Below are 13,235 nucleotides of genomic sequence, written 5' to 3' on the forward strand. Positions count from 1 at the left end.
GATGTGAGGCCTTTTGGGAAGCCTGAAGCAAAGCCATGAGAGCTAACATGGTATCAAAACCATGCCCCTAAACTTAGTCATGGGTATTATTGTCTCCATTGGTCTGAGGCATTTTAGGGAAGTCCAAAGCAAAGCCATAAGAGCTTATGCTCAAAGTGGACAATATCATACCATTGTGGAGAGTCGTGTTCAACTAACAGGTTTAGCCTTAGGGTCACTCTCATATATATTTTCTCAAAATATTTTTCATGAGGTATTGTGTCCTCTCTCATATATATTTTCTCAAAATATTTTTCATGAGGTATTGTGTCCTAACCACTTATGTTACTTGATATTGCAGGAATGACTCATGTAGGCACTAGAGCTGGTCGTGAGGTATTGGGTTGGGAATGCCTAACTTCATTAGAGAGACGCCTAACCTCTTATGTTACTTGATATGGCAGGAATGACTCATGTAGGCGCTAGAGCTAGTCGTGAGGTATTGTGTTGGGAATGTCTAACTTCATTAGAGAGACGCCTAACCTCTTATGTTACTTGATATTGCAGGAATGACTCACGTAGGCACTAGAGTTGGTTAGTTAGCATAAATGTTTTTCCTGAGTTACCTTGTGAAGATAGACAGTTCGTGACTAGAGTGGTGCAGTCGGTAGATGATCAATTACTCACATGGTCTGTGAGTTCCCATAGTATTAAGTAGGGTTCTTATGTTCGTTAGCGTAAACTAATTAGTCGAAGTGTATTTCCATGAATCCAATTCAAAGCTTTTGTACATATATGTGTGGCTCTTTGAGCACTTCGGTTCGGTTCGGCCTGAATTAACTTTTACCGAATCAATTAGAGCCGGGTCGGTCTTCGGTTTCTTACACCTCCATATATAAGGAGGAGGTTGTCCAGAAAGACGACTGTTGGTGTGTATTTTTCCTTCACGCGTAAGTTCATCTTCCCTCCCAACCATTTTCCTCTTGACCGTCCTAACCAAGAAAAGCAGCAGCAAACAGAGAGAGAATTTAGAAGCGATTTTGAAGGAAGAGAGAAGGAGGATCGGTGGTTTTAGAGAGAGAATTTGAAGTCGATTGAACTGGGGAGTGAGTGAGAGTGTCCAAGAAAGCGAGGGAAAGTGAGGAAAGTGAAGGAAACGGAGGGAGAGTGGGGGAAAGAGAGATAGGAGAAGGAAGGGATGAAACATATTTTCAAGAAGTTTCATATTGGAAGCAATCACGAGCCGAATCGGCCCAATGAGAATCCGTTGCCTGGAGCAGCGTCGTCGTCAGATAATCGTCCTGCAACTGCTCCAGGGCAGATTTCCGGCAACTCTCCGTCGAGTCCTTCGTCGTCGCCGTCGCCGTCGCCGTCGCTGGTAACCACTCCCCCAGGGGGCGGAAGCACGGCTTCGGTTTCGGTAGCTCCTAATCGGTCTGACTACTTTTCTTCAGAGGAAGAGTTTCAGGTTCAGCTGGCCCTAGCTATTAGCGCCTCGAATTCCGACTTCCGGGATGATCCGGAGAAGGATCAAATTCGAGCTGCAACGCTTTTGAGCTTGGGAAATCATCGGATTGATTCCACTTCCAGGGACCAGGTAGATGCTGCCGAGGCGCTTTCGCGGCAGTATTGGGTGAGCTTCTTGCTTTTTTGGGAGTTCATTCGACCAAGTTTTCTTTTTCGATAAATTGCACAAAACTAATGAGATGAAAACTAAAGCTTTGTGCTCTAATAGCCAATAGTTATGTATCTGATCCCATTGTACTAGGCAACCTACTGCTTTGTGGCTAAGTGCTCGAAACCTGGTCATTTATAGTCGTATTTTACCGCTGCATTTTTATCAATTTTACACTATAAGCATATTGAGTTGAAAGAGAGGGATTCCGGTTTGTCATCATCTGGTGCATCAGTTTTGTAGACAAGAATTCAGTATATCCTTTTTTCCCCTGCATTTGCATCGTGTCTGAGATGATTCATATCAGGAATAGATTTATTACGACTGTCGTTTCTATTAGTTTAGACTAACTATGTCAAGAACTGAAATTAAAAAATTATCTTGCACAAAAACCATCAGGCACCTGCATAATTGCAGAGTTGTCTGGTTCATGGGAAAATATCACCTTTGGAAACAAATATATTAGGTAAGTGTTAAAGAAGCAGATTTCAAGCAAAATGTGAGCAATGAATTGTTTTAATAAACTTATATTTAAGAATACTAGTTGCTCCTTATTTTAGCGACACTATCTAGTCAATCCAGGAGGTAGCTACTGCTTCAATATATTTTAAAATATACACTGGTAGAGCTGGAATTTCCACAGCCTTATTAGATGTTTGCCTTTTCACGTTGCTTTGATATTATTTTTCTTGTTACTCTACTCTGTAGGACTATTCAATCCTTATCTAATATTAATTTTATTTGCATTTTAAGGAATATAATCTCCTTGACTATGAAGAAAAAGTTGTCAATGGGTTTTATGATGTCCTCTCTACGGATTCAACAGTCCAAGGAAAAATTCCATCTCTATCTGATATTGAAGCAAGCTTTGGTAGTTCTGGCTTTGAAGTTGTAATGGTCAATATGACTGTTGATTCTGCACTAGAAGAGCTGGTGCAAATTGCTCAATGTATTGCAGATTGCCCTGGCACTGAGGTGAGAGTTTTGGTTCAGAGGCTTGCTGAGCTCGTTATGGGACACATGGGCGGACCTGTAAAGGACGCCAATTTTATGCTAGCTAGGTGGATGGAAAGAAGCACAGAGTTAAGAACTTCTCTTCACACAAGTGTGTTGCCTATTGGTTCCATTAATATTGGCCTCTCAAGACACCGTGCATTGCTTTTCAAGGTTGGTTGTAAAAAACTCTCTTAAAACATCTGTAATATCATGCAATCATTCTTTATTGAAGATTTTTAGCATCAGAGGAATCATGGTGGTTTATGTTAGAGCTATATTATGAGAGATGGCTTGTCAAGTGTAATAAAGCACGTGGTTTTACTGTCAATATAAAGAACCAGAAAAAGTTCAGTTTCTTTTCTCTTTAACCCCTGAAGTAGAAGGTTATAGAATCCTCAATAAGGTCATGGGAAACTAAAATTGTCTTGGGGTGATAATTTTTTAGCATACCTGTTTTTAGTAATATATACGTTTATATATAATTTTAAGCTTTATTGTTATAATTATTTTTGAGCCAAAGCTTTATTGACTTTATTTGAACCTCCTTTCTTCCCTGGATATAGGTGTTAGCTGACGGTATCAAGATGCCTTGTAGGCTTGTTAAAGGTAGTCACTATACTGGTGTTGAAGAAGATGCTGTCAACATCATAAAGTTGGAGGATGAAAGGTATATCCTTGTTCTGTTCCTTTCATTTTTATCATTAATGGTGAGTTTGAATTTTAGTAACTGGGTAAAAAGAGTCATTCGCATGATATACTATTATGGTAATGTAGTTCGTATTATTTTTCTCTAATTTGTACGCCACTCCATCTGTCCCTAGACCAAACTGGTCCTAAAAGGCTCACTTAGTGGATGTACACTTGTATCAAAACGAATTGTTATGAACATGTAGTTTGTGCTTTCAGGGAGTTTTTGGTTGATCTAATGGCAGCTCCTGGAACGCTTATACCAGCAGACGTATTAAATGCAAAGGACACTACTATGTTGAAGCCTTACAACCCTAAAGTAAGCAAAATTTCTTCTCTCCACTACTCTAATGATGTTGAAATTTCTTCCACGAAACCAACACCATCACTTGAGGAAAGCAGCAGTCAAAACTATGAAGCAGAGGCCAGCTCACTGGTGGATGGGAAACTGGGCTATGGAAGGACAGAGTCTGTGCCCTCAAGCTCAGGTGCATATGATGACATTTATGTTATTTCTGCAGTACCTGCTAGAAAAAGTCCTGATTAAATGGAGAATCTTTTCTTGTTAGGTACTGGGACTTCTCGATACAAAGGGGTCCATTCAGGTGATAGTAATGTTAGACTGAATGTCAATGTAGTTCCATTTGGTCAAAGCTCCGAGGATCCCAAAAATCTTTTTGCAGATCTTAATCCTTTCCAGATAAAAGGAACTGGAAAAAGTTTCATTCTTAATAAATCCTCTGATAATAAAATTGAGGAGCTCCAGAAACCTACTATCGGGCATCCTCCTGTACCGTTGTGGAAAAATCGAGTTGCATTCAATGCTGTTCCCAAGAAAAAAGAGTACGATTATATGGAGGGTCGTTTTCCAAGAATTAATTGTGGATATAATGATCATAATATGGCATCATCTTCTTCTGCCAACTCTACAGTCTCTGAAAGTGTCGGCCTTTGTGGTTCAGGAACATCCATTGAATCAAATGTATCAATTAGAAGTGCTGAAGTTGGAAGTTCTTCATCTTATATGAACTCTCGGTCAACATCTGCCATGATTGAGCCTAATATTTTGCCTTCTGCCATGATTGAGCCTAATATTTTGCCTTCGATTGATGAACAGAACAGAAAGCAGAATGGAGAACATTCTGGAAGTACAGACTTGCAGGATAAAAATGTTGATACTGTTGATGGATGCGATAGTTTAATCAAATTTGATAATCGTAGAAAGTTCACATATGACAGATCTGTTGGAACCAATTTGATATCGAAGGATATGAGAAGTCCCAGCCCATCAATTGATCCAAGTTCGAATAGGTTTGAGAAAGTTTATGACGATGTGGATGTAGGCCAATGTGAAATACAATGGGAGGACCTCATTATCGGTGAAAGGATTGGACTAGGTACGCGATAGCTGATCAGAATCTTTCTCTCTCACTCACGTTATACAGGCAGAGGTTGAAAATATAATAGTTATTGCCTCATTCCACAGTCAAAAACTTGTTAATAAATTGCTCTCTTTTTGTAATTACTTAAACGTTTGAAATACTTTACCTTCAGTTTCCTGGAGATCTTCATTTTTCCTTCTTTTAATTTCATGTTTTCTATATATAGGTTCATATGGAGAAGTCTACAATGCTGATTGGAATGGCACAGTGAGTTATATTAACTCTACTTCTATGTTATTGCATTCTGTGGCCAGTCCTCCACTATTAAGCTCGGCACATTCAATTTTTCACTTTGTTTTTAGCTGCATTAACTTGTCAGATCCAAGTTGATACTTGTGACTCTTTGGTTATAATAAAATTCTCGCATATTATGTTAAAATTATTTGACTAGCACTAAACCTTGAATTATTGTGGCCGAATTATTTAACTATCATTAAAGCCAAAAGCTTGGACTAATTGGGTATATTGCACTAATTATGGGCTCAAATATTAATTTGGTTGATAGAACCCAAAAGATAGGAAATGATATTGTCAAAGTTGGAACATAGGACTTAGCTTTGATCACTTGTTAGGACAATGGGTCTTTCCAAAAGATGGATGATATTATCTATTTGGGCATAAGTTGTGTGGTTTTGCTTTTACATTCTACCCAAAAGGCCATACCATTGAAGTTGTTGCCCTTATTTTTATACTAAATATCTTTCCCACTTCTAGTCGATGTGTGACTGTATTTGCATCCATAACAGCTGTGTCCTCAAACAAAGTACCATTGGGCCTTGCCATTAATAACTTTTTCATCATCAACCAAAAATTTGGTTTCCATTTAAAAGAAAATTGGAGAGAAGTGACATTGCATGACCTCATGTATGAATATTGTATTTTTTAAATTACCAATGAAACCAAAAAGGTTAACATAATGGGTTGCGATAAATTTAATTATATCAATCCTTCAACACTTCACACTTTTGGGCTTGAAAATTTGTAGAAGACTCAACAAGTAGACATCAATTAGAGAAAATGGCATGACAGGAGTTAGAGAAAATGGTAGTACGGTTTGGTGTCGATCAATCAGCTGGGATTGCCCTAGAAAAGGATCAAGTAAAGGGAAAGCAATTTGAAATTAGTTGAAAAATCTTGCTAACATTGGTTAACAAGCCATTTCTTACTTCTTATGAGAGGTTGTAGGTTCTAACACCCACCACCCCCACACGTGCTGCAATGTATTATGAAAAGTCAGTATATAAACATTGTTTGATGGCCTACAAGGGTGACATTTTGTGATGAATGAAATTGGAGTTTGCGGGTGTATCCCCGATAGAATTGAAGTTCGGTTGATTGAAGCCTTAGGCGGCTGGAATCTCTAAAGAAAGGTTAAAATTCTTAGGAATTGTGCAACTAGAGGTCTCTTGGGAGTATTTGGGGAGAGAAACCGAAGACTCTTCAAAGATAAGTTGTCCTCTTTTGGTAATGGGTTGAAACATAGTGTCTCGGTGGGTCTCAAACCACCCTAAATTCTTTTATAATTGCAACCTTCTCCTCATTATAAGTGAGTGGAAGACGCTCATTTGTTAGTGTTCTGGTGGGGGTTATCTCTAGCCCTAGCCCTTAGGCTGTTCTTTTGTGGCTCTTGGTTTGGCCTTTTCTAACACGGTTTTCGTTTCCTAAAAAAAAAAGCTAATTGTAAAACGTCAATGCCAACTTGTGTTTGGAACTCCGAGGGTGCCACCTTATCCTTCCCCTTTCTAGAAGAAATTTGAATGGCTTGGGTGGGGACTAACTTTCCTACATGAGTGGGAACTAACTTTCCTACACAATATATGACGTGTCGAACAAAACCTTTCAGAGTTACTTCTGTAAAGGCCTTTAGGTCTTGGAGAGCTTTATTGTTTCCCCTTCTGCTGGCCAGGTCGGTTTGTCATGGTGGAGCCTCTCTGCCTTTCACCTACACAAAAATGAACGATGTGCTCTACTACCACCTGGTTTTTGTTAATCTGTTTGGTTAGGCTAACTTATTGCATGACCTGGAAATGAAAAAGGTTTAATCCTTGTCTCGTATCCCCAAATATAAATGAAATAGATTTCTGGGTTCTTATAGAATATTTAATTTTGAACTTTCAACTATATGAGCACTTGTCTTTTATGTTTTACCTCTCTGTTCTCTCCGTGTCTTTCTGACTTGTGAGGAAAAAATGTTATTGTTTATCTGTTTGTTTTTCCTCTCTCTCCTCCTCTCCTCTCAAGTCTATAAGCAAATATATGTTTATTCTTTCCCCATCTCTCTATTAGCTCAGTTGTTTATCATATTCTCCCTTCTTCCTCTGCCCTACCTTGGTAAATTATAAAAAAAATTAATTATCGAATTCCTCTCTTACTCTTGTGGTCTTTTTTAAATTTATACACGTCTATGTAAGTTATACAGTGATCGACTTTTCTAACGCTAACAGCTTGATGTTGATTGATGGATTTGCAGGAGGTTGCGGTGAAGAAATTCCTAGACCAGGATTTTTCTGGCGCTGCTTTAGCTGAGTTCAAAAGAGAAGTAAGTGGAGCAGTTACTTCCATAGAAAAATAGACTCCTGAATGCATAACTTTATAAAAAAAAAAGTATTATTAATTTCTCTTGTAAAAAATCTACAAAAAATAATGAAACTTTTTTGAGTTGTATTGACATCTTGAGTTCTTGCCTCAGTAATGATTTGCATACAAATATTTTGATTTTTGTTAATGCATGATACTTATATAAAAATTGGTATACATGAAATTTACAACAAATAACCAAATACTAATGGAGTTATACGTTAGATTCCCAATTAGTCTATATCAAAGACGAGCAATGATAAAAGAGTAAATTGAATATAAGTCCGACACTTGTTGGGCATGTAATGAATACTTGTTAAGCACAATTAACATGTATTGAACACTCATGAACATCTTGAGAGTGAAGTATGTAAAATGCATAGGCATTATTGATTTTAAATTGTCTTTTTGTTAAGACATTAAATCATTTAGAAAATTGATAATTTGGTTTGGATCTATATAGATATTATGATATCGAACATTGTATCACAAATTCATAAGTATCACCCTCTTCTTAATCCCCGTGACACTAGAGTTTTGCCTCCAACTCATTTCTTCACTCCTCAATTCAGATGCCCCCTTCATGCTTGATCCTCTCCTCCCTTAATTCTTCAGTAAGACTAACAACACTCTCCAATGAATCCAACATCCCCACCGTTTAGACAACTTTTTATCTGATTCTAATTCTGTATTAGAAGCACGGCACTGCGGCATAAAGACCAATGGGGGAATATATGCAATATTTTTTGTGAAGTTTGGTGTTTCTCCATATGGTTGTCAATTTTTTTTTCTTTGAACTTGATACATGCAACTTCATAAAAAATAGTTACAACGAATGGGTTACTTGCGATTTGAGTATGTATCTTCAATAAGTTATCTTCGACTGTGGACTTATATTATTTCTTGTGATGCAAGGTACTGATAATGCGACAGCTACGTCATCCAAATATTGTTCTTTTTATGGGTGCAGTCACTCGTCCTCCTAACCTTTCCATTGTCACCGAGTTTCTTCCAAGGTATGAGTTCAATTTTACTTGAGTTTCTCGATAGTTAATCCCCATCCCTTGCTCGCCCATGAAAAGGAAAAGAAAAAAAAAAAAAGAAAGAAGAATGTTTTAGATAATCCAAATGTGCATCTATCTTCTTTTTGACTGTCAAGTTTTCTTGATGCAATTAAACTCCAGAGGAAGCTTGTACCGGATCATTCATCGCCCACATTGTCAAATTGATGAAAAACGCAGAATAAAAATGGCCCTTGATGTGGTATGTGATTAACTTCGAATATATTATCAACTAATGTTTGAGCCAAATACCATCTTTTGAATTCTTTATACAACGGCAGGCTAAGGGCATGAATTGCTTGCATACAAGTCATCCAACAATTGTTCACCGAGATCTGAAGTCACCGAATCTTTTAGTTGATAAGAACTGGAATGTGAAGGTATAACACCTTTGCTACTGCTGGTGCTTTACGTCTGTGGTTCTATTAATTACTACTTCTGTGACTTATTCACTGACATCTGAAGTCACCCATTTTTTTTCTTTTAAATGACCAAACAAATGTCATTAAGGTGAATGAGAACGTGCAGAAGACAACGGGGAGACTAAAAAAGAAACGAAAAGTACAATAATTTTTACCTAAAGGGGCACAAACTGTGGGGTAATAAGAAAAGGTGTGCGAACAATTTTTTTTTGGAAAAGTAAATCCAAAGAGAGATGATACACTGCTCCAGCCAAAGCTTCCTCCCATCACCCATTAGTGACAATTTTTTTTGCTTATTCCTTTCTGATCAAATATTCCACAAAATAACTAAAAAACCAACCACCCAAAGAAACCACTCATTAGTCACCATTAATTAAGATTTAATTGTGTTTAACTAATTCCATTGTCTATCAATATCTTGGTAATGCAGAAGCTTTGGGGCTCTTCTTTTTTGGGTTGCCTTCAGATCGTTTTTAGTTTCGATTGTATATTTATTTTGAAGTTCGAAGGTTGCTGGTTGTTTCTATGAGTCCTTCTATTTTTTATAAAGATTATATGGATGTTTTATTTTGGTGGTTTGAAGTTTTGTGTGGCTGGACGTGTTTGAGTTGGTTCTCAGACGTTAAATCTCCTCTCCCTTTCAGAATTTGATTTTAGATCTAATGGGCAGAAAAGATTGTTCTTAGTTGTCATATCTCTTCATTTTTCTATCAATCTCTTTTGCTTGGAATCCAGCGTCTCAGCTTTTATTTCGATATTTTAATTGGATAATTATTTATGGCTCTTTTTGGAGGGGATTTAATAGTGTCTTTTTCTAAAGCTGCAATCCTGGTGGTTTGTATGTTTCTTCTTATGTTTTCTTTGGCTTGGATTCTTGTTTGTTTATGACTGTTCTGCTCCCTCGTTCTTTCGTTCTTAATACAAGTTTTGTTTCTTAGTTTTTCTCCTAAAAAAGAAAGAAAATAGAAATCTTGTTTACTTCATCCACACTCAAAATAAATAAATAAAAGAAGGAAAAAACCATCATGAAGATGAAGGTACAGTGAGTATCAAACTTGAGTTATGCCATAAGAAATGAGAATATGTGAGGTACTTGTCTCTGTCTTCCTTTGACAGCTTTTATTTGCCCAGCAAGTTTGAGTTTGGCTAATTGAGGTCGAAGAAAAAGCTTTAAACAAGCCAGGTCCCACTTTACCAAGAATGTGGGTCATTCAATATGTGATACCTATGGATGATATGTTTGTTAGATACTTAAACATAGTAAGGAATATTAGAATTTGTAACGGCCTTGTCTGCGGTATGATTTCTTCATTGTGTAGGTATCAGATTTTGGGTTGTCGCGCCTGAAGCACCACACATTTTTGTCATCCAAATCAACTGGAGGAACGGTGAGAAGAAGAGAAAGTTGACTTTTACTTCAAATGTTTTCTTCAGATTTTCTTTAAAATGCAAGATATAACTGAGTTAAATCATTCTCTCTCATTTGATTTCCATCTGTTAGCCTGAGTGGATGGCACCAGAGGTTCTCCGGAATGAGCCTTCAAATGAAAAGTAAGTTGGAGTAATGGTGGTAGTTCTCAAGTTCATTTTCAATTCACGTTTGAGCTTGGAATCTATGCTATCCTGTATATCAAATCCCCTCATATGGCATCAAATTGCATTCTAGGTCGATGGTTAGTTGTAAATGGTATGGGATCTATTTCTCTTAAAAATGCCGACAATAGTGGAAAGAACGTGACAACCTTTGTGTGCAAGTAATTTGGTAATTGTTGGGCTTTCTAAGAAGATTGCAATTGTTAATTATTAGTCTTCTGCAATGTGAATTTGACCAATAGTTCTTAAAAAACAATTTGTCTAATTAAGAACCATGTTGAAAATTCAATGGGAGAGGAAAAACATGTTCCCAAAGTAAAATCCCATGAAAGATGACTAAGGTGCATTGATGAAAGAACAATATTAAAGTTTCTTTAGCCAAAGAACTCCTAGTAGATTCTGGGCTGGGAAACATTTGAGAATTTAAGCATGACTAAGTGGATATTTTGTTTTTTTTTTTGCTATGTGGCTGAGATAACTTGAAATTATATCAGGATATGATAGCTTGTTCTTCAAATGCACAGGTGCGATGTTTATAGCTTTGGAATCATTCTATGGGAACTTGCTACATTGAGACTACCTTGGAGTGGTATGAATCCTATGCAAGTTGTTGGTGCAGTCGGTTTCCAGAATCGACGACTCGAAATACCCAAGGAAGTAGATCCCGCGGTTGCAAGGATAATCTGGGAATGCTGGCAAACGTAAGTTGCATGTGTATTTTCTTTCACTTGCAAAACTCTTTTACACAAGTTAATATTGATATTCCTTTTGTCATGCTGTTGAATTCTTTTCCATGCTATTATTATTGCCAGCGATCCGAACTTACGGCCCTCATTTGCACAATTAGCCAATTTTCTTAAGCCTCTGCAGCAACTCGTCCTGCCACCGCATTCAGACCAGCCGAGTTCGTCGATGCTGCAAGAGATCTCTGTAAATTCTACACCTTGATTGATACGGCTCATTGTTCTCAAGAATGAATAAGTAAACTCTTCTTGGTTGTTTCCCTCGGGTAGTGCTGTTGTATTGTATAAATTTGAAATGTAAAAACAAGTTTTTAAAGAAAAGAAAAGGAAAGGAAAGATAGAAAAGAAAATGTTGTAGAGGTATATATAAAATACGGGATCAAAATGTATTGCTGTTTTTCCATGTTTTACTTGTACAGTCGCCTGCTATTTGGTTTGCACACAGGATCTCAAACTTTGTTCTGCTCCTTTCTCCGTTCACCCTCCCATAAAAAATCCAGAAGAATTTGAATTTAATGGAAATTTTCATACTTCGTTAAAAAAAACAATTTTGGTATTTATACTTTAATAAGATTTTGAGTTTTAATTTGTTAAGTAGTGTATAAAATTACATGATCTCTTTTAAGTTTATTATATTTATATAATGTCACTACATTATGGGACTTTCTTGTACATGGAAATTACTCGAATTGCATTGAAGCTGTGTATTCACATTGAAGTCGTGTACTCATGTAACTTGTAGTAATTACTTGTTTCTTGATTGTACTATACGTTTTTGTTTGTATATCGAACCTCAACATGAGATTACTTATCAAGTATTTTATACTACTTAAGCATTTGCCATAAATTCGGTATCTTCGATGATGTTATTTTTTCTTTTAACACATTTATAACCTAAAAAATTTAGAAAATTGTGAACTAATTCTGCCTTGTCTTAATGATTAGTTATGAAACTCAAATGTGATTTTGTTGTTCTTAATAGAATGTTCGAGACATTTCATTTATTTTGTACTTCCAATAGTTTTACAAGGATACCCCGAATAAACTTTATTTACTTTGTTTGAAAATATATATTTCTAAATTTGTATTTACTTTTAAATATTTTTATTAACTTTTGATAATAACTGAAAAACTTTTCAATAATGGCCTTGGTAGATCTAGAGCTAAAAAGTAGGTCACTAAATCTCATAATCATTGCAACTAAAATTCCCAGGGATGAAGAAACCAGAAAAAGAAAAGCTGCAAATTACAAGATTGGAGAATCTTGAACTTGACTATCAAAGGAAGATCATTCTCCAATATCACGACTCTTCCGTAAGTGTTGAGCATTATTGGTCATGAACCTCAATGTTCATCTAAAGAGCATAAAGACTTCACAATCTCCTGATTGTTGGGTTGAGGTACACATTCAATTTCAATTTCAATTTCAATATGCTATAACCATTCTATCATCACTAAATAGTAGAATGCAGAAAGCCAGTGCTCACTCACCAAATGATAGATAGAACCTGAATGAAAAACATCCAAATTTAAACTAAATTTGTAACTTGTGGACCAATTTTCTGATATGATATTATATACACTTTTCCCATGTCAAGACAGCTCTCTATATTCTAGTGTCATTATGTATCCTTGTGATAAGTACAGCGAAGTTAAGAATAAGAATATATTTTCGCACATACTTATAGAGGCCTTAGAAGTGGATAATCTTCCAGGAGTTCACGCTCGGACAACGTGTCGTTCTCGTTCTGCGGCGTCCATAAAACCTCAACTGCCTGCATGCAAACAGAATAGACTTTGAGATCTAAGAATAAACAGAACTTTTGCTTTTGGTTTTTAGTCATTTAAAATGAAACTTACAAAATCACTCCCATGAGATGAGATTCTTCAATTTGTTATCTACTTTTGACCAATGTTTTCAAAACTCAAACAACTTTTGAACACTAAAAAAAGTAGTTTTTAAAGTCTTATTTTTGTTTTTGAATTTTGGTTTCCTAAAAAAAAAAAAAAAAAAAAAAAAAAAAAAAAAAAAAAAAAAAAAAAAAAAAAAAAAAAAAAAA

At 36.3% G+C, this 13,235-nt stretch overlaps 2 protein-coding genes across 3 annotated transcripts in view; one reads left to right on the forward strand and one right to left on the reverse strand.

Moving 5' to 3' along the window:
* The first annotated feature begins 910 nt into the window (after positions 1-910).
* On the forward strand, positions 911-11,615 carry LOC111793388 (serine/threonine-protein kinase EDR1-like). Of its 2 annotated transcripts, XM_023675235.1 has the most exons (15): positions 911-1,612; positions 2,408-2,821; positions 3,214-3,317; positions 3,557-3,825; positions 3,907-4,379; positions 4,410-4,734; positions 4,946-4,986; positions 7,250-7,318; positions 8,272-8,372; positions 8,541-8,619; positions 8,699-8,797; positions 10,159-10,227; positions 10,341-10,390; positions 10,957-11,133; positions 11,245-11,615. In XM_023675235.1, the coding sequence occupies exons 1-15, from the start codon at positions 1,178-1,180 to the stop codon at positions 11,378-11,380; spliced, it is 2,841 nt and encodes a 946-aa protein (XP_023531003.1). In that variant the 5' UTR covers positions 911-1,177; the 3' UTR covers positions 11,381-11,615. The 2 variants fall into 2 exon arrangements, with proteins under 2 accessions (XP_023531003.1, XP_023531002.1); XM_023675234.1 differs by having other exon boundaries at positions 3,907-4,734.
* A 1,064-nt stretch (positions 11,616-12,679) lies between these two features.
* The window catches only part of LOC111793389, a 4,649-nt gene continuing 4,093 nt past the window's right edge, over positions 12,680-13,235 (reverse strand). Inside the window, exon 6 of the mRNA XM_023675236.1 lies at positions 12,680-12,950. Coding sequence (XP_023531004.1) covers positions 12,858-12,950 — 93 coding nt within the window. The 3' untranslated portion in view covers positions 12,680-12,857. The remainder of the gene's footprint in view (positions 12,951-13,235) is intronic.

Source organism: Cucurbita pepo, chromosome LG04 (assembly GCF_002806865.2).
Source record: "Cucurbita pepo subsp. pepo cultivar mu-cu-16 chromosome LG04, ASM280686v2, whole genome shotgun sequence".
Taxonomy (NCBI): Eukaryota; Viridiplantae; Streptophyta; class Magnoliopsida; order Cucurbitales; family Cucurbitaceae; genus Cucurbita; species Cucurbita pepo.